Raw genomic sequence first — 16,784 nt, forward strand, 5'->3', positions numbered from 1 at the left:
CAAGAACGGGGTCGGCAAGACAGCTGGTGGGGAAATCCCAGGTTGGAGGGAAGTAGCACCCAAAGGCAGTTTGGGAAATGCTGAAATTTCCCCCAGATTTCAGTTGCAGTGCTCCTTTGAGACTGTCCACTCCAGTCCCTACCGATGGCATTGTGTCTTACAGCCCTCCCCGCCCCACGCTGATCTCACATCTCCTTAACCCACCCTTCCGTACAGCCCACTGGCTGCTCCCCCAGCCAGGCTGATTGCGTCCCCCAGTGCTTCCCGTCCCTCGCATCCGGCCATTGTACCCTACCGGGAAGGACTGCATCCAGGGAGGAAGCGGGAGGCCATGGCGGGCGGCTGGGCCACGGCACTGGGGCTGGGGCTCTGGGTTACTGCACTGCGCCTGGGGGGCTGCCACCCCTCCGGAGGGGACATGGAGTCACCCACCACCCAGCGCCCAGCTGGTAAGGACATCATGGGGATGGTGATGGGTGGGTGGGGGATACCCTAAGAGGTGTCTTCACCAAGGGAAGTATGCCCTCTCCCACAGAGCTGCGGGACAATTTCCGCCTGCAGCCCGGGGACCTGGTGGTTATGGCAGGGCAGGCGCTGGAGCTGGACTGCGTGCCCCCCGCCGGGCAGCCCGAGCCCCGCGTCACCTGGAGGAAGGACGGCGTCGCCCTGCGCCTGGCTGGGGGCCGTCACCAGCTCACACGGGGGAAGCTGTGGGTGGCCTCGGCGCGCAGGAGCGACGCGGGGGTCTATGTCTGTGTGGCAGCCAATGCAGCGGGCGAGCGGCACAGCCGGGGTGCCCACGTCACCATCCTGGGTAAGCTGCAGTGGGTGAGGGTCCTGGGGCACGAGGACGCACCGTGTCACCTCCCCATATCTCCTCCCTGCAGAGAAGCCGGTCATCGTGCGGCGGCCAAGCGATGTCACAGCAGTGGCCGGCAGCACAGTGGAGCTGAGCTGCGGTGCACAGGGCGACCCAGCACCACGGGTTCAGTGGCATAAGGAGAGCGGGGATCTGCCCTGGGGGAGGTAGGAGGCGGTGAGGTGGTGAGGCCATCTCTCCAGTGTGGGTGACAAAGGGTGACAGGATGTTGGTGTCCACAGGCACGAGGTGGACCAGGAGCACACACTGCGACTCTACGCGGTGACGGCAGCCGATGGTGGTGCCTACGTCTGCACAGCCCAGAGCCAGCTGGGCAGCACCGCTGCCACCGCCCGCCTCCGTGTGGAGGGTCAGTGGGGACCACCAGAGCCACCACATGGGGGCATCTGAGGGTGCAGCTGATGGGGGCCATCTAATGGAGCTCAGTTTCATTGAGAACAGGAGAACACATGGGATTCAACTAAGCTGCTTCCTTCAAGGGGATCCATCTAGGGAGTTCTGTTAGGGGGGATTCATTACAGTGGGATCCAGCCAAGAGATATCCATCCAAGGGGTCCATCTAAGAAGGATGCATCAATGGGAATCCACCATGGGATCCATCCAAGGAGGCTGTTCAAGAGCTCTTCATCCAAAGGGTCCATTTAAGTGTAACCATGAAAAGAGACATCTTGGTCACCAGGCATGGCTTTCTGGGGTGCAGATGCCACCATTATCCTTACTCTTTCCTGCAGGGCAGCTGCCAGCAGGCTGGTGGGAGGCTACACGGCGGAACCTGCTGGCTGTGCAGCTGCAGCTGGACAATGGCACTGCACTGCCCACCAACGCCACTGTCTGGCTCCGCTGGCGGGTAGGTGTGCCTCGACAGACTGGGGGAATAAGATTCTCACCTTACGTCCCCATAACCCTTCTTGTCCCATCCAGATGCTGACACCAGGGCCAGCTCCAGAGGGTTACATGGTGCTGTATCGCTGCCTGCTCCCTGCCAGCACTGCCTGGTCCCAGCAGGATGTGGGCAGGGAGCTCAGCACCATCATCCCTGCACTCAAGCGGGGCTACCAGTATGAGTTCAAAGTCCGACCCTATGCCGGTGGGACCCAGGGCTTGGACAGCAACAGCTGGCACCTCTGGATCCCCGAAGAGGGTAGGTTGGAGTGGTGGGAGGGGAGATGTGAGGAGCTATGTGGAGTTCCTAGGGGCTCAGTGTTGCTGTCCCAGCAGTGCCAAGCGCGGCACCCCAGCGTGTCACCGTGGGCCAAGCTGCACCGGGGAATGGTACCGTCATCGTGAGCTGGGAGCCGCCTCCTCCTGATGCCCACAATGGCATCATTCGGGGCTACCAGGTTTGAGGGGACAAGGGTGTCCATCTAAGGGAATTCCATCTAAGGGAGCTTCATCCAAGGACGAATAGATTCATGGTGGGGTTCTGTTCAAGAGGCATCCATCCAAGGTGGGAGAACTATCCAAAGAAATCTAACCAAGAGGGCCACCAAAGAGGGGCCCATCCAAGAAAATCCATCGAAAGGGTTTTCTAAGGGTTGTCATCCAAGAGAATCTATCCCAAAGGGATTTCTCAAGGGAATTTCACCTATTGGCACCCATTAGGTCTGGTCCCTGGGCGAGGGCTGGCTACAACCCACCAACCATACAGTGGATGGAGGAACACGTCGCTTGGAGACCCTCCTGCATGGCCCTGGGGCCAGATACTGCATCCAAGTAGCCGCGTTCAATGGCGCAGGGCTGGGGATCCCCAGCAATGCCACCTGTGGTGTCCTGGGTAAGAAATGGGGCCTACTGTGGGATGCAGCAGGGGATAGAGCAGTGGCATAGGGGTGACATTGACTATGCTCTTGCAGAGATGATGGCAGGGAGCACCGGAGTGGTGCAGGTGCTGCAGCAGCCTGTGGTCATTGCAGCAACTGGCTCACTGCTGTGGCTGGCCCTGCTTGCCCTCCTCCTCCTCATCTGCCAGCGTCGTGCCAGCCAGGACTCCATGGCACAACATGGGTGAGTGGCTGAAGTGGTGATCTGTGGGGTTTCCTGGCACAGGAGGGATGGGATCCTGATGGCAACCTTTGCCCTGCAGGCAGGAGGACGGTGATGTGCCATGGCTCAGCAGCCCCTGGAAACCTGTCTGTGTCCCTCACAACCTCAGTGGCAGCAGCAGCCTCAGCAGCCGGCTCCTGGGAAGCGACAGCAGGGACCCCCAGCCCTCTCGTGAGCCCTGTGTCAGGAACCCCATACAGGGCTATGGGACCCCCTTCACTTTAGAACCTTCACTCAGTGCCTGGAACCCTTCACCCAGTGCTATGGAAATACCACAGGGTGCTATAGGACCCCCACACAATGCTTGGGATGCCCCCAGAGGGCTATGGGACCCTCACTGGGACTTGGGACCCCACAGGGTTCTATGGGACACTCACAGAGTATCTTGGACTCCTCATCCAGTGCCATTGGATGCCCACATACTGCCCTGGGAAGCCCACCCAGGTGCCTGAGACCTTCTTTCAAGGTTCTATGGCCATCCCATCCACTACCTCTAAGCTACCCACCCCCATGATGCTATGGGACTCCTACCAAATCTAGTGAGACTCTCAGGTGATGCTGTGGGATCCCCACTCAATCCCATTGGGCCTCTTACAGAGTGCCTGGGACCCACACAGGGTGCTACAGGGCCCCCATTTAGGACAGATAGTGCCTGGGATGGAGGGGCTCAGGGGTTCAGCACCCAAGGGTGCCCAAGCCTGACAGCTCTCTCCCTCCAGCCCTGACCTCGGAGCTGTCAAGCCTCAGCCCTGCGACGACCCCCAGCTGCAGCCACCTCTGCAGAGAACACCCCAAAACTAACACCTCCAGCCTGGCTCTGTGGGAGCACATCCGCAAGCGAGGTGGGAACAGGACACGGCGACGGGGCGGCACGCTGGGGGCAGCAGGATGGTGGCTGATGGCTGTGTCCCCATGCAGAGCTGGACCGTACGCACAGCTCCCCAGTGCCGGTGGCTGGGCTCAGGGCCATGCCCGTGCCCCTGTGTGGCGGGGAGTGGGGGACACATTTCGACTCAGTGGACAGATGGCCTCAGCAGAAAGGACAGGATGGTGACACCGCAATAGCAGGAGAGGACCCGTGGTGGCTGCCCACCATCAGCTCCCCAAAACCACGACGCAGTTCACTGGCATCAATTGGTGCCGGGATGCTGGCGGTACCTGCAGGACATCCCCACGCCTGGCACCCCACGGGGACCCGGTGAGTCTGTGTGTGCTATAGGCTGTCCCCTTCCCCGCCCCGGTCAGGTGCTGCAGCGGCAACAACCAACCTGTCCTATGTGCCCGCAGGTTCCCGGTCATGGGGTGCTCAAGGGACACATCTCCAGTCACTGGGAACCCCAGTGATATATCCACGGTCACCAGGAACCCTGGGGACATGTCCCCAGTCACTAGGAACACCAAGAACACACCTCTGATCACCAGGAACCACAGGGACATGTCCTCAGTCACGAGGAGCCCCGTAGATATGTCCCCTGCCACTGAGAACCGCAGGGACATCTTACTGGCCACAAGACCTAGCAGAGATGTGTCCCCGGTCACTGGGTGCCCCAGGGACAGATCCCCGGTCATTGGGCACTCCAAGGAAAAGTCCCCAGCCCCCAGGAGCCCCAGGGACTTGTCCCCAGCCTCCAGTCACTCCCTAGCCACCACAGTTCAGGAGAACACGTCCCCGGTCACTCAGCACCCCAGGGACATGTTCCCAGCCACCAGGGGTCCCAGAGATGTGTTCCCAGCAGCCAGGCGCCCTGATGACATGTCCATGGTCCCCCAGAACCCCAGGGACACGTCTGTGCTCACCAGACGACCCAGGGACATGCTGATGGCCACCAAGGACATGTCCCCAGGGCCCGGCCGCCTCTCACCAGCACTCAGTGATGGGGTCCTCACCCCGCAGCGGGTGGCCGAGGACCTGGAGAGGGTGCAGGAGGCCCTCCGCCCCACGAACGCCCCCAGGCCAGAGGTGTCCCCAGCACGTCCCCAGCATGTCCCCGTGCCCCGGCCCCTGTCCCCTCCCCACACCTATGGGTACATCTGTGGGCCTCCCGCCTCAGAGATGGGTGAGGGAGAGGACGTGGAGGAGGTGGAAGAAGAGGAGGAGGAAGAGAAGTCCGAGGTGTGGGGTCATGGGGGTTCGCCAGGGGGGTCTCTGCTGAACGGATGGGGGTCTGTCTCGGAGGACAACGTCCCCAGCACCCGCTGCAGCCTGGCCAGCTCCTCCGATGGCTCCTTCCTGCTTGATGCCAGCTTTGCCCATGCGCTGGCTGTGGCCGTGGACAGCCTCTGCTTCAACCTCGAGGACAACGATGGGGGCGGTGAGGGAGCTGCTGCCCCCCTGCACCGCCTGGCATCATCCCCTCTGTGCGGGGAGGTGGCCCTGGGGACGGGGATGGGGATGGGGATGGGCAGCGTCTGGGCCAGGGTGGGCAGCCAGTGGGGTGGGCTCCTTTCCAAGGACAGGAGGGACAGGAGTGTGGCAGCCCCTGGGTTATACCAGTGTTGAGGTCAGAGCCCTCCCAGCTCGGCTACAATCCAGCTTTATTCATCATTGCCCCCAGAAGGGGCTCTCCGCTAGCAAACGCTACGTGCACAGCTGGGGAGCACTGCGCGCCCTCCTGCTCATGTTCCCCTCCAGCTGGCCTTGTCCCCAGGGTCCTTGTCACTCCATCTCCAGTGACTGTCCCAAACTTCCTCGTCCCTCCCAGTGTCTTCATCCCTCGTCTATCCCATCCTTGTCCCCACCCAGTGCATCCTCAACCCCCACAAGCTTACCCCCCCCCTCTGGCTCTGTGCACACCTATTTACAGACAGAAATGAACGAGCACCCCACGCATACCCGTCCCTGCGTCACCGTCCCTGTGTCACCGTCCCCGTGCCGCTTCATCGCTCCTCCTGCGGCGGCCGGGGGGGCAGGGGGTCCGGGCGGGGGCTGCGCCCTGAGCCGTGCCCGCGGGAGCCGGAGGAGCCGCAGGACGAGGCGCTGCCGGCGGTGGAGCAGCCGCGGGCCAGGAAGGAGGGTTTGCTGTAGGGAACAACGTCACCTGCCGGGGAGGGACGGCGCTGGGTCGGTGGCACTGCCGGCGCTTTGTCGCCGCGGCCGGATCCCAGCTCACCTTGGCGGGCCGGGCGGTGGGCAGCTCTGCGCTCAGCTCCGCTCGGCTCCCGGCTGGGAGGAGGGGTCTCGCCCGGAGGTGGCAGCGGGGGCGGCGGCAGGTCTGCTGCGGGAACAGAGCGGGGGCTGAGCGCCGCGGGCAGCGCCCGACCCCGCCTGGGCACACACCCACCTCCCATCCACTGCTCCCGCGGGTAGCGGCCGCCTTTGGGCTTTGGATGGCTCTTCGGGGTCTCTGAGCGTGTTTTCCCTGGAGGAGATGATGGCATGTCAGACACCCTCCAGACAGTGAGAGCCCCCAAGGTCTGCGCTGGCACTGTGGGTCTCACCTGCACCGTGGGGGCGGTGGGCTCGGGGCACGGGACCCTTGCATGTGTCTGGGCTGCGGGGGCTCAGCGGGGGGCTCGGTGAGGGTGCAGTGCTGCGCGGGTGCCTCCTGGAGAAGAGGGGACATGGAGTGACATCGGGCTGTATGAAAGGAGTGGGGGGAGAAGGGGGCACAGAGGGACACTCCAGTGCTGTGCTGTGTCAGAGCAGATCAGAGCGGTGGCACAGTGGGATAGGATGGAAGGGTCACATCTGGATGACAGCTGTGAGGCTGCACTGTAATGGCACAGCCTGGCTGCAGCAGCACAGCTGGATCACAGAGGCTCAGCTGGAGTGCAACCGCACAGACGAATGCCAACAGCACACCTGGAATGCAATTGAATGACTGGATTTCAACAGCACATCTGGTCAACAGCAGTGCAGCTGAATTTCTGTGACATGGCCAAAGTGCAGCGGCACATCTGGATCACAATGGCACAGCGGGATCACAGCTGAAGGGTTGAATTGCAGTGGCACAGCAGGATTGCAGCAGCACAGCTGGGCCATGGCATGGTGGCACGGCTGGACTGACATGTCCCAGGCAGGCTGTTCTACCCTGGGCTCATGATAGCATCATGCATGGATTGTGATGATCCCATTGTGCTGGTGTGGCCACAAGGCAATGGGACAAGGGGTGATGTGACATCTCCTACCGGGGTGAACGGGGGCTGTCAAAGCGCTGCAGGCTGCGAGTGTCCTCATGGGGCTTAGGGGCTGTTGCAGCCGGGGCCCAGCAGCCGGTGGGGGTGGCAGGTGAGGAGGCAGCGTGCCGGGGGGCATCCTCAGTGGAAGGACAGTGCTCCTCCAGCCCTGAGCTGTGGGGAGCACAGGGTGGGCACAGGAGCCAGCATACCGCAGCCCCCCCAACCATGTGCACTCACATGCCATCCTCTTCTTCATTCATCTCCTCGTCCTCCTCCTTTTCCTCCTCCTCCTCAGTGTACTGGCTGAGCTCACTGGCCGAGGGTGGCGGGGGCAGTAGCTCGGTCCAGCTCAGCACTGGCGTCTGCACCGCTTTCCCCAAGTTTTTCCCTTTGGGATGAGGGACGCGGGGCTGCAGGCACAGGGATGTGTGCCGGTGTCCCCCCCACTGCTGTGATCCTACCGTGCCCGGGGGCCGAGTGGCCATACAGGGTCTCAGGGCCATGCTGTGAGCAGGGCCGGTGGAAGGTGCGCAGCTCCTCGCCCCCTGCCTCGATGCTGCTGTAGATGGGTCCCTCAGTGCTCCCGGGCCCGAAGGGCTCCGTCTGGGCGATGTAGCGGGAGATGCCGGCCTCTGCAGAGCACGGCCACCCCATTAGGGTTGGTCTCACCCCCAGCACATCGCCAGCTCCTCGCAGCCCCTCACCATTGTAGTATCTCTCGGTGGCATCCAGGCCACCTCCACGCCACGCATCCGCCAGCCATGGGTGAGCATTCCTGCAGGGATACGGGTGGTGATGGGGGCCCCTTGCTGGGCTGCGGGTCCAGGGGAACGCGGTGTTACCTGGGGCTGCTGTGCGCTGGTACTGGGGTGTGTGGGAAGGTGAGCGTGGACAGAGCTGGGGGTGGCAGTGGGGATGCGGCGGGGCCATGACGTGGCCCTACAGCACCCATGGATGCACCCGTGGGCGCAAAGGCAAAGGAGGCTGCAACAAGAATCCCTGTGTGAGTGTGGGGTTGGCAGTGGAAGGGGGTCCCAGGCTGCGATCCATACCTGTGAAGTGGCTCAGCTCTTTCCTGCGGCGGCGGCGGCTGTAAAGCCATGCAGCAAACCCAGCGAGGATGAGCCAGAGGGCACCGCTGACGCCAGCGATGAAGGCCGGCCGCCTCGCCACCGCGGCCATGCGCTCTGCCATGCTGCCCCATCCCACCCGCCCCACATCCTGCTCCACTGGGGGTGCTGCAAGCACATGGGATGGGATGCCAGCGGTGCCGAACAGCCATCCCTGGCTCCCAGCCCCACAGAGATCCCCACTCATGGTTGCTGCACCACCACGGGGACACTCACCAATGCGGATGGAGATGGGCGCACTGCGAGCACCCACACCTGCCCCTGTGGCCGCAGCCACCTCAGCGCGATAGGGGACACCGGGCACCAGCCCCCTCAGCACTGTGGCCAGCACTGTCCCCTCCACGCTCTGATTGATGTGGAAGCGGCTCTCGTTGCCCAAGCACCAGATCTGGAGCGGAGGTGCAGTGTTAGGATGGGGACTGGGAAGGTGCAGTCTGCTGGAAATGCGAGATGCAATGGAGATGTGGGATGTGATGGGAATGCAGAATGCAATGGGGATACAGGGTGTGATAGGGGTGTAGGATGAGATTAATACATGAGATGTAATGGGGATATGGAATGAGATGGAGATTGAGATGCAGTGGAGTCGTAGGATGCAATGGAGTTGTGGGATGCAGCTGGGATGTGGAACAAGGTGGAGAAGTAGGATGCTATGGGAATGCAGTGGAGATGTAGAATGTGATAAGGATATGGGATATGTTGAAGATAAGGTACAGGGTGGAGATGCAAGATGTTACAGGAATGATGGATATGATGTATATGTGGGATATGATGAGGATTTGATGGGGATGTGACATGCAATGGGAATATGGGATGTGGTGGGATGCGGGACCCTGCAGGCCCCACTTACTCGGTAATCGAGGATGACCCCATTCTGCTCAGCTGGCGGCGGAGGCTGCCAGGAGATGCGAACGCTGGTGCCATTTCCAGCCACGCTGACAGCCCGTGGTGGAGCACTGGGGGCTGTGGGATGTGGAACATCACGGCCACAGTGCATCCCATGGCGGGGACGCCCTGTACCCCCAGCCCCACACTCACCTGCCTCAGGCATACGCAGGGCGCGCACGGCACTGTCGGGGCCGTGGAGGTGCAGGTAGAAGGGCCGCACCTTCACCTCGTAGTCCTGGCCGCGGCGCAGCCCGGTGAGCAGAGCCCCCCGCTCGCCTGGTGCCCGCACATCCCACGCCTCCCAGCGCCCACCGCGCCGCCGGTACAGCACCTGGTATCCCTGCACAGAGGGCGATGGAGGCTCCACCTGAGGTCGTGGGGGATGAAGAGGGGTCATGGATGTGCAGCACCGCATCCCCTCCCACCCGCCGTGTCCCCACGCTCACGGTCCAGGCGAGGCGCACGGCACCTGGCGGCAGCACCACGGGCTCCTGCAGGTGCACAGCCACACGTGCCAGCTCTGGGGGCATCTGTGGTGTGGGGCTGGTGTCCTCTGAAAAGGGGCGGGAGCTGGGTGTGTGGGCATGCGGGTGCACCCAGAATGCTGCGTCTCTTTGCACCTCTGCTGGGTCTCACCTTGAGTGCGGATGGGCTCTGAGATGCCACTGGGATCACTGAGCCCATGGGCGTTGAGTGCCCGCACCAGGAAGAGGTACACGGTGTCAGGGACGAGGCCTTGTACTGTGTGAGTCTCACCCTCCACGTTGGCTGCCACTGTCTGCCATGGGCCACCCATGGCCTCGCTGCCGGGGCACAGAGGTGACCCATGGCAAGGTCGCACCATGCCACCACGTCACCCCTGAACCTGGAGAGGAGGTCTGTTGGGTACCTGAAAGCTTCCACGATGTAGGTGACTGCAGTGCCACCGCTTTGCTCACTCCCCTTCCAGGTCAGGGTGACACTGCTTTTGGTGACATTGGTGACCAGCGGGGTGGAGGGTGGCCCTGGAAGGATGCCAGGCTCTGGAGATGGTGGGGAGAGGTGAGATCCATCACCTGCAGGCAGAGGCACAAAATCCATGGAAGCTGCATCCCCAGTTCCACAGCACCTCTGGTCCCACAGCATCCCCATGACTCACCTTGCACCTGCAGGGACCCGCTCCAGTGCATCTCCCCCATCGAACTGGTGGCCACGCACTCATACTGGCCCGAGTCTGTCACCTGCAAAGGGAAGAGCTTCTGCCCCATCTCCCTGAGAACCCATCACCCTGAGTGCCCATCACTTTGGTACAGATCATCTTGGATGCTCATCACCTTGGGCTCCCATCACCTTGGGTACCCATCACTCTGAGCACCCACCACCCTCTGGACCCACCACTCTTGCTGAAATTCCCCCTCAGCCGTCCCAGTGCCTCCCCAGCTCCACAGTGTCTCCCTGTTCCCCCGTGCCGGTGCAGCTCACCCGCAGGCTGCTGATCTGCAGAGTGCCGTTCTCCAGTAGGCTGGCGCGGCCCTCAGAGCCCGGCACAGTGCGCCCATCCTTCAGCCACCCCACGCGGGGTGGGGGCTCACCCTCTGCCCAGCAGGGCAGCTGCACCGTGGCCCCCACGGGCAGCACTGTCAGGTTGGCAGGGCCCCAGCGGATCAGTGGTGGTCGGGGCTCAGCGGGCGCTGCCGTGCAGATAAAGTTGAGTAAGCCCTTTTGCTTCAGCACCCGGAGCACTGCTACCCATCTCCACCACCTACCTGCCTCCACCTCCAGCAGCGCTTTGGCCAGGATGCTGCCAGCCACGCTGATGGCTTGGCACAGGTAATAGCCGGCGTCGGTGGGCTGCACGGTGGCAATGGTCATGGCACCGCTGGATGCTACCGAGATGCGGCTGGCGGGCGGCGGGGACTGCCCAGGGAACAGCAGTGTCTGGGCAGAGGGGGAGGCAGAAGGCTTTGGTGTATGGTGGGGTGCTGTGGGGGTGGAGGTGGGGAGGGGACGGACCTGGCTGCCTTCCTTCTGCCAAAACACGGCTGGCGGAGGATTTCCTGTGGTCTCACACTGGAAAGTCACAGTCTGGCCAGGGGACACAGTCTGGTTGCGGGGCCGGGTGATGAGCTGTGGGGGCACTGACACAAAGGGAGAGAGGGAATCACGGAATCACAGAATAACCCCAGCTGAAGAGACCCACAAGGCTCATCGAGTCCAAACACAGCATCGCCCAAAAACCAAGCCCTGTGTCTGAGAGCAGTGTCTCAACACTCCCTGAGCTCCAGCAGCTCGGAGCCATGCCCACTGCCCTGGGAAGCTGTTCCATGCCCTAATCCTAACCCTGACATAACCTGAACCCTTGTGCGCACACGGGGCCCCCCCTTACCGCGCACAATGAGGGTGCCCGAGGCCTCCGACCTGCCCACGCTGTTCTCGGCCATGCAGGTGTAGGTTCCCTCGTCCTCTGCCCGCACCCGACTGATCCTCAGTGTGTTGTCAGCCAGCAGCTCCCACCTGGGGAGAGACCCCAGAGCCCACGGTGCCGACAGGGCACCAGGTGCCACGAGGGTGCCACGGGGATGTGGGATATGATAGGGATGTGATAGGGATGCAGGATGCAACTAGGATGGAGGGTGTGGTGGCAGTAGGGATGGAGAGGCATGAGGTAGTGAGTGTGGAGGACGCAACAAGGATGTGGGGTGTGATGTAGATGTGGGATGGGATGAGTTTGTGAAATGTGAGAGGGATGTGGGACATCAGGGAGATATAGAATATGATTTGGGATGTGATCAGAATTTGGGATGTAATGAAGGTACAGGATGTAAATGGGGATGTGGAATGTGATAGGAATGCAGGATGTCATGGGGATATGAGACACCACGGGGGTGTGGGATGCCATGGGGATGTTGGATGTGAAGGTTTGGGCACGGATGAGTTACACGGACACCCATCCCATAGCAGACACTCTGGATTGGGACACGCTGACCCCCCCAGCCCCTCACCTTCCAGCCGGCAGCTCACCGTCCTCTCTGCGCCAGCGGGCGGTGGGCAGGGGGTCCCCCAGTGCCTCACAAGGGAACTCGGCCGCCTGGTCCTCCAGCACCGCCTGGTTCTGTGGCCGTCTGCCAAATGCGGGGCGCTCTGAGGGGCAGCAGCTGTGAGTCCCCCATGCTGGCACCAACCAACCCCCCAGAGCTGCCTCTCCATCCCCACGCACCGAACACCACCAGCTCGGCCGGCTCGCTGTCCCGCTCCCCCACCATGTTGGTGGCCACACAGACGTAGATGCCGGCGTCGCTTTTGCGCGTGGTGGCCATCATCAGCTTCCCACCGCGGATCTGCCGGGGAGCCGCACTCAGCTGAGGCCCAAACACCGACAAAAACACCGCACCCGTTGCTTTGGGGACTCCCCAGCCCTCACCGTGATGCGCTCATCCTTGTCGCTGAGCCGGGTGCCGTCCTTCTTCCAGGTGACGGTGGGCTCGGGGTGCCCGCGGGGCGGGACGCACTCCAGCACAGCCGGCTCCCCCGCTGCCACCACCACATCCCCGGGGGACTGCCGGAAATCGTCCCGCAGCACTGCAGGGACAGAGGCTGCGACCTCTGTTGCCTCGGTTTCCCCATCCCTACACTCCTTCTGCTGCAGAAGCCCCTTTTGGGGGCCAAAAGTGTCTTCTCCAAGTGCTCGAATCAGGCCCTTATGTGGATAACACATTGAACCTCATCCTGCATCTGTCCCCATCCCGTTTGTCACACCATCCCCTCACCCTGCCCTCCATTCCCCCAAGCCCTGTGTCACCCCACTGCTGGGACTCATCCCAGCCCTGCAGGACCCACTGCTGCGCCTCCCAGCAGGCAAAGCAAAGGAAGCTGAGGGATGTCATCTGGGACGTCCTTTTCACTCACTTTCATTCAGCGGTCTGTCCCTTGTCCCCACAGGGCTGGCAGTGGCCCAGATCAGAGGTGACAAAGGGGAAACAGAGGAAGTCTGGAAGATTCCCCAGACCCCCAACTCCCCCTCAAAAAGAGCTGTTTTCTGAGGTGATATTTTCCAGCACTCAGTGGGGTGACAACTCTTCCCCTAAGACACTGTCTGAGAATGGCAAGGCCAGAAGGGTGCAGGGCTGGAGATGTGTGGAACTCAGAGACCATAGGGATAGGGACGGGGATGGGGACAGGGACATGGATGGGGATGGAGACGGGGACCGTGCAACTGGGGCTCACCAGCCACCTCCAGCGAGGCGTTCCTGCTGGTGGCTTCACCCAGGTAGTTCCTGGCCACGCAGACATAGATGCCCTCGTCAGGCTTACTGCGGCGGCCGTGCACAATGCGGAGGAAGAAGAGGGAGCCGCTGGGCAGCAGCATGCGGTGGGAGCGGGGGTCCTCGTGGTCCGTCTCCACGCGCTCCCCATCCTTGTACCACTCCACAGTGGGCGACGGGCGGCCCTCTGCCCTGCAGCTCAGCGTGGCTGGCTCGCCCCTGGACACCAGCAGGTCCGAGGGGTGCTCCACAATGCGGGGCGCGGAGTCCTCCAGCCGTGGGTGGGAGCCTGGGGGGGGGGGGGGGGGGTGACATAGCCCGGGGCTGTGCGGGCGGAATTCCGCCGCCCGGCCGTGTGGCAGCGCCGGAGCTGCAGTTCGGGTTTCGGTCGCGGAGTGTCACTGCCGCCTCGCAGTGCCCGGCACACGCAGGTGCCAGCCCGAGAGGGGCTGGGGGAGTCGTGGCGATCGGCGCCAGCAGAGGAACCGGGGGGGCGGAGGGGGCACCTCTGCGGGGCGGGGGGATGCGTTGCCACAGGGACGGGATGCGTTGCCATGGGGGTGGGATGCGTTGCCATGGGGATAGGATGCCGCAGAGTTCCGGGGGGTAGGGGGGAGCAGCGGGGTGGGGGCCGCAGCTGGGCACGGGACTAATTGGCACGGGGGGGGCCGCGCCGTGCCCCCTCCTGAGCCCAGACGGCTGCGGTGGGATAGGGCGTCCCGCGGGGCTCCCAGCACGCATCGGCTGCCCTGGACCCAAACGGAGCAAAAAGTTCGGGCTCAAAGAAAAGGGAAAAACTCAAAAAGTGCTCTGAATTCAGGAGAACGACCCCGCAGCTCCAGAACCCGCTGAGCCCCGGGACCGTCCCGGCTCGAGGACACGCGAGCGAACTGTGGGGACGGGGGGGCATGAGGTCGGTTTGGGGACACAGCACAAATTAGGGGACACGGGGTCAGTTTGGAGATACGGAGCCGGTCTGAGGACGCGAGAGCTGTTCCTGTTTGGGGCACGGGAGCGATAAGGGGTGGGAGCTCTCGGGTGGGAGCACGGAGCCAGTTCGGGGACACACAGTGCGTTTGGGGATGAGGAGCCACTCCCAGTTCGGGGACAAGGGACAGGCTTGAGAAAATGGGGCTGGTTTGGAGACACGGCACGGCGATCCCGGCACGGGGACACACGGTGGGTGCGGGAACGAGGGGAAGGTCCCTGGTCCGTCCCAGCAGGGGGCTGCGGGGCTGCGCGCTGTGTCCCGCGTCGGGGCGGGATCGGGACAGCGGGACAGTGGGACAGAGGGACAGAGGGACAGCGGGGGAGTGGGACGGCGGGACCGCGGGACAGCGCGACGGGGGGACAGCGGGGGAGCGGGGGCCGGGCCGGGGCCCGACGCGTACCGTTGCCGGCGGTGAGGTTGCGGAGGTCGAGCGCGGCTTCGCTGCCGTTGATGCCGAGCAGCAGCTCGGAGGAGTTGGACATCTCGGCCGCCAGCGAGTCCGCGAACAGGTTCATCTGCAGCAGCGTCTTCAGAAGGTACCGCAGCATGCTGGCCCGGCTCGGTCCGGCCGGGATCGGCACGGCACGGCCGGACCCGGTACGACACGACTCAGCCGGACCCAGCACGGCTCGGCTCTGCTCGGCCCGGCACGGCTCGGCCCGGCTCTGCCGGACCCAGCACGGCACGGCCCGGCACGGCTCGGCACAGAGCGGCCGGACCCAGCCCAGACCAGCCCAGCTCAGCTCGGCACGGCCCAGCCCGCGGCACCGCCCCCAGTCCCGGCGGGGAGGGGGGCGCGGCCAGAGCGGTGCGAAACGGGGGGAGCGGAGAGAGGGGGTGTCCGGGGCGGGGGATGAGGGGTGGGGGGGGAAGGTCACCTTTAGAGTGGAGGTAAAGGGATGGGGTGGGACTTTCCTATACGAGGGTAACCTGGGGATGGGGGCTGAGGGGCTGAGAGGCAAAGGGATGAGGTGGGGGGGTCCCAAATGGGGCGGAATCTGGGAGTGGGGGGGGGCGGCTGATGAAATCTTGGCATGTCCCGAGTGAGCTCCACCACTCGGGATCTGCTTTGGCTTCGGGAGGAGGAAGGGTAGGAAGAGGCAGCTGGGGATCTCCAGCTTATCCCAGAATCTGTGTTGGGTCCCGGTTCCAGCACTGCCCGTCACCCCATTGCTCTGCAGTCGCCACATATCTCTCGAATTCATAATTGGCAATTAGCTGCTTTATGAATGTGCCAGGCTAACGTGTGAAGCAATGTGCCTTTTCGAAGCTGGCTCCTGCTGGTGCTAATTGGAGCCCGACTGCGGCCCCTCAGCGCACCCCCCGGGAGTGGGAAGGGGCTCCTTATGGTGCCACTAATGACCAGGCTGGAAAAGCACAAAGCTGCAGCTAGCAGCGGTGGGGGGGGGGGCTCAGAGGAGAGAAGAGGTGGGAATGGGTGAGGGGGAGAAAACAGGGAAACAGCTGTGTGCACATCTGGAGGTGCTCATGCTCCCCTCTGCACACCCAGAAGAGGCCACTTTTTGATGCATACATCTGAATGAACATCTGCGAAGGAGAGGTACAGGTGTGCTCCAGCACGGGTTCTCATCTGAAGGCATCCTTGGGTTGGTGCCCAACCTTGTGTGGGTAAACTGGGTCTCTGGGATGTTCACATCTGGCTGTGCACTCAAACAGCTGGAGGGCTCAGCTGAAGTGCAGGACAGCAGCTGGGAAGGTCCCGATGTGGCAGCTGATCAAACATCTGTAGGTATGTGTGTGCCACAGCGTGGGCACATCTGGACAGATGGATGCTTGGAATTTGTGCATAGCTGGAAGCATGGCAATGCTTCGTGTGCTTTCAGCCAGGAATGGAAGTGGAATTGGAGTTCACATCTGGCCACACATCTGGAGGTCTTCTGTCAGCAGGGACACACACACTTGGAACTGGGCTGGGTGCACATCTGGAAGAGTGCAGCACAGCTGGGTGGGTGCACACGTCTGGCACCATGCTGGCATTGCAGGCGGGTGCACATCTGTGCACATCTGAGTTCCTCTGGGGCACATCTGGGAGCCTCCCCAGCCAGGAAAATCCTTGGAGCCCAGCAATGCAGCACTCCTATCTGGGCATCCTCAGGGCCATGCATTATTCACGCTCCCTCTTGTTCATGGGCAAGGAAGAGAAAGCAAATAAATATTAATTTAAGAATAACACAAAGCTTTCTCATTTCTCCTGCTGGGGTTCAGCAGCCCAGGGTCTCCTGGTAGGAAAAAGGAGAAAGAAATGACCTGCAGAATAACAGGTTTATCCAACTATTATCTAAACAGTTCTCTGGAATGGTAATTGAAAGCAATGCCAGAATATGGAATGCTGCAGCATTAGGGAATCTGTGCACCTTTAAAAGCCAAGCAGGGAGGACGGGGCATGGCCTGGGCCTGGGAACAGAACAGAGAACCCTCCCTATTAACCTGGGGATCACCCCAGGCCTGAGGTGGAGTGATGGGCTCTGAGG

At 62.5% G+C, this 16,784-nt stretch overlaps 2 protein-coding genes across 9 annotated transcripts; one reads left to right on the forward strand and one right to left on the reverse strand.

The window, feature by feature from the left end:
* Positions 1-288: 288 nt before the first annotated feature.
* ROBO4 (roundabout guidance receptor 4) lies at positions 289-5,753 on the forward strand. 3 transcript variants are annotated; one of them, XM_015298082.4, is made up of 13 exons: positions 289-449; positions 536-814; positions 888-1,026; positions 1,102-1,229; positions 1,612-1,727; positions 1,802-2,021; positions 2,096-2,220; positions 2,483-2,654; positions 2,734-2,884; positions 2,964-3,094; positions 3,643-3,765; positions 3,842-4,121; positions 4,211-5,753. In XM_015298082.4, exons 1-13 carry the CDS (start codon positions 332-334, stop codon positions 5,421-5,423), a joined length of 3,195 nt encoding a protein of 1,064 aa, XP_015153568.2. In that variant the 5' UTR covers positions 289-331; the 3' UTR covers positions 5,424-5,753. The 3 variants fall into 3 exon arrangements, with proteins under 3 accessions (XP_015153568.2, XP_015153569.2, XP_015153570.2); XM_015298083.4 differs by having other exon boundaries at positions 2,099-2,220; XM_015298084.4 differs by having other exon boundaries at positions 587-814.
* Positions 5,442-15,013, reverse strand: ROBO3 (roundabout guidance receptor 3). Of its 6 annotated transcripts, none has more exons than XM_015298079.4 (26): positions 14,693-15,013; positions 13,264-13,590; positions 12,461-12,618; positions 12,257-12,377; positions 12,042-12,180; positions 11,426-11,553; positions 11,053-11,177; positions 10,806-10,977; positions 10,522-10,730; positions 10,199-10,280; positions 9,950-10,115; positions 9,697-9,863; positions 9,507-9,613; positions 9,211-9,427; positions 9,023-9,135; positions 8,389-8,560; positions 8,095-8,280; positions 7,885-8,026; positions 7,747-7,817; positions 7,504-7,674; positions 7,280-7,430; positions 7,052-7,213; positions 6,362-6,468; positions 6,205-6,282; positions 6,034-6,135; positions 5,442-5,961 (listed from the first exon to the last, which is right to left on the reverse strand). In XM_015298079.4, the coding sequence occupies exons 1-26, from the start codon at positions 14,838-14,840 to the stop codon at positions 5,801-5,803; spliced, it is 3,882 nt and encodes a 1,293-aa protein (XP_015153565.2). In that variant the 5' UTR covers positions 14,841-15,013; the 3' UTR covers positions 5,442-5,800. The 6 variants fall into 6 exon arrangements, 5 of the variants coding, with proteins under 5 accessions (XP_015153565.2, XP_015153564.2, XP_015153567.2 ...); XM_015298078.4 differs by having other exon boundaries at positions 5,801-5,961; positions 6,034-6,138; XM_015298081.4 differs by lacking the exon at positions 8,095-8,280 and having other exon boundaries at positions 5,801-5,961; positions 6,034-6,138.
* Between the last annotated feature and the right edge of the window lie 1,771 nt (positions 15,014-16,784).

This window comes from Gallus gallus, chromosome 24 (assembly GCF_016699485.2).
Source record: "Gallus gallus isolate bGalGal1 chromosome 24, bGalGal1.mat.broiler.GRCg7b, whole genome shotgun sequence".
NCBI classification, from domain to species: Eukaryota; Metazoa; Chordata; class Aves; order Galliformes; family Phasianidae; genus Gallus; species Gallus gallus.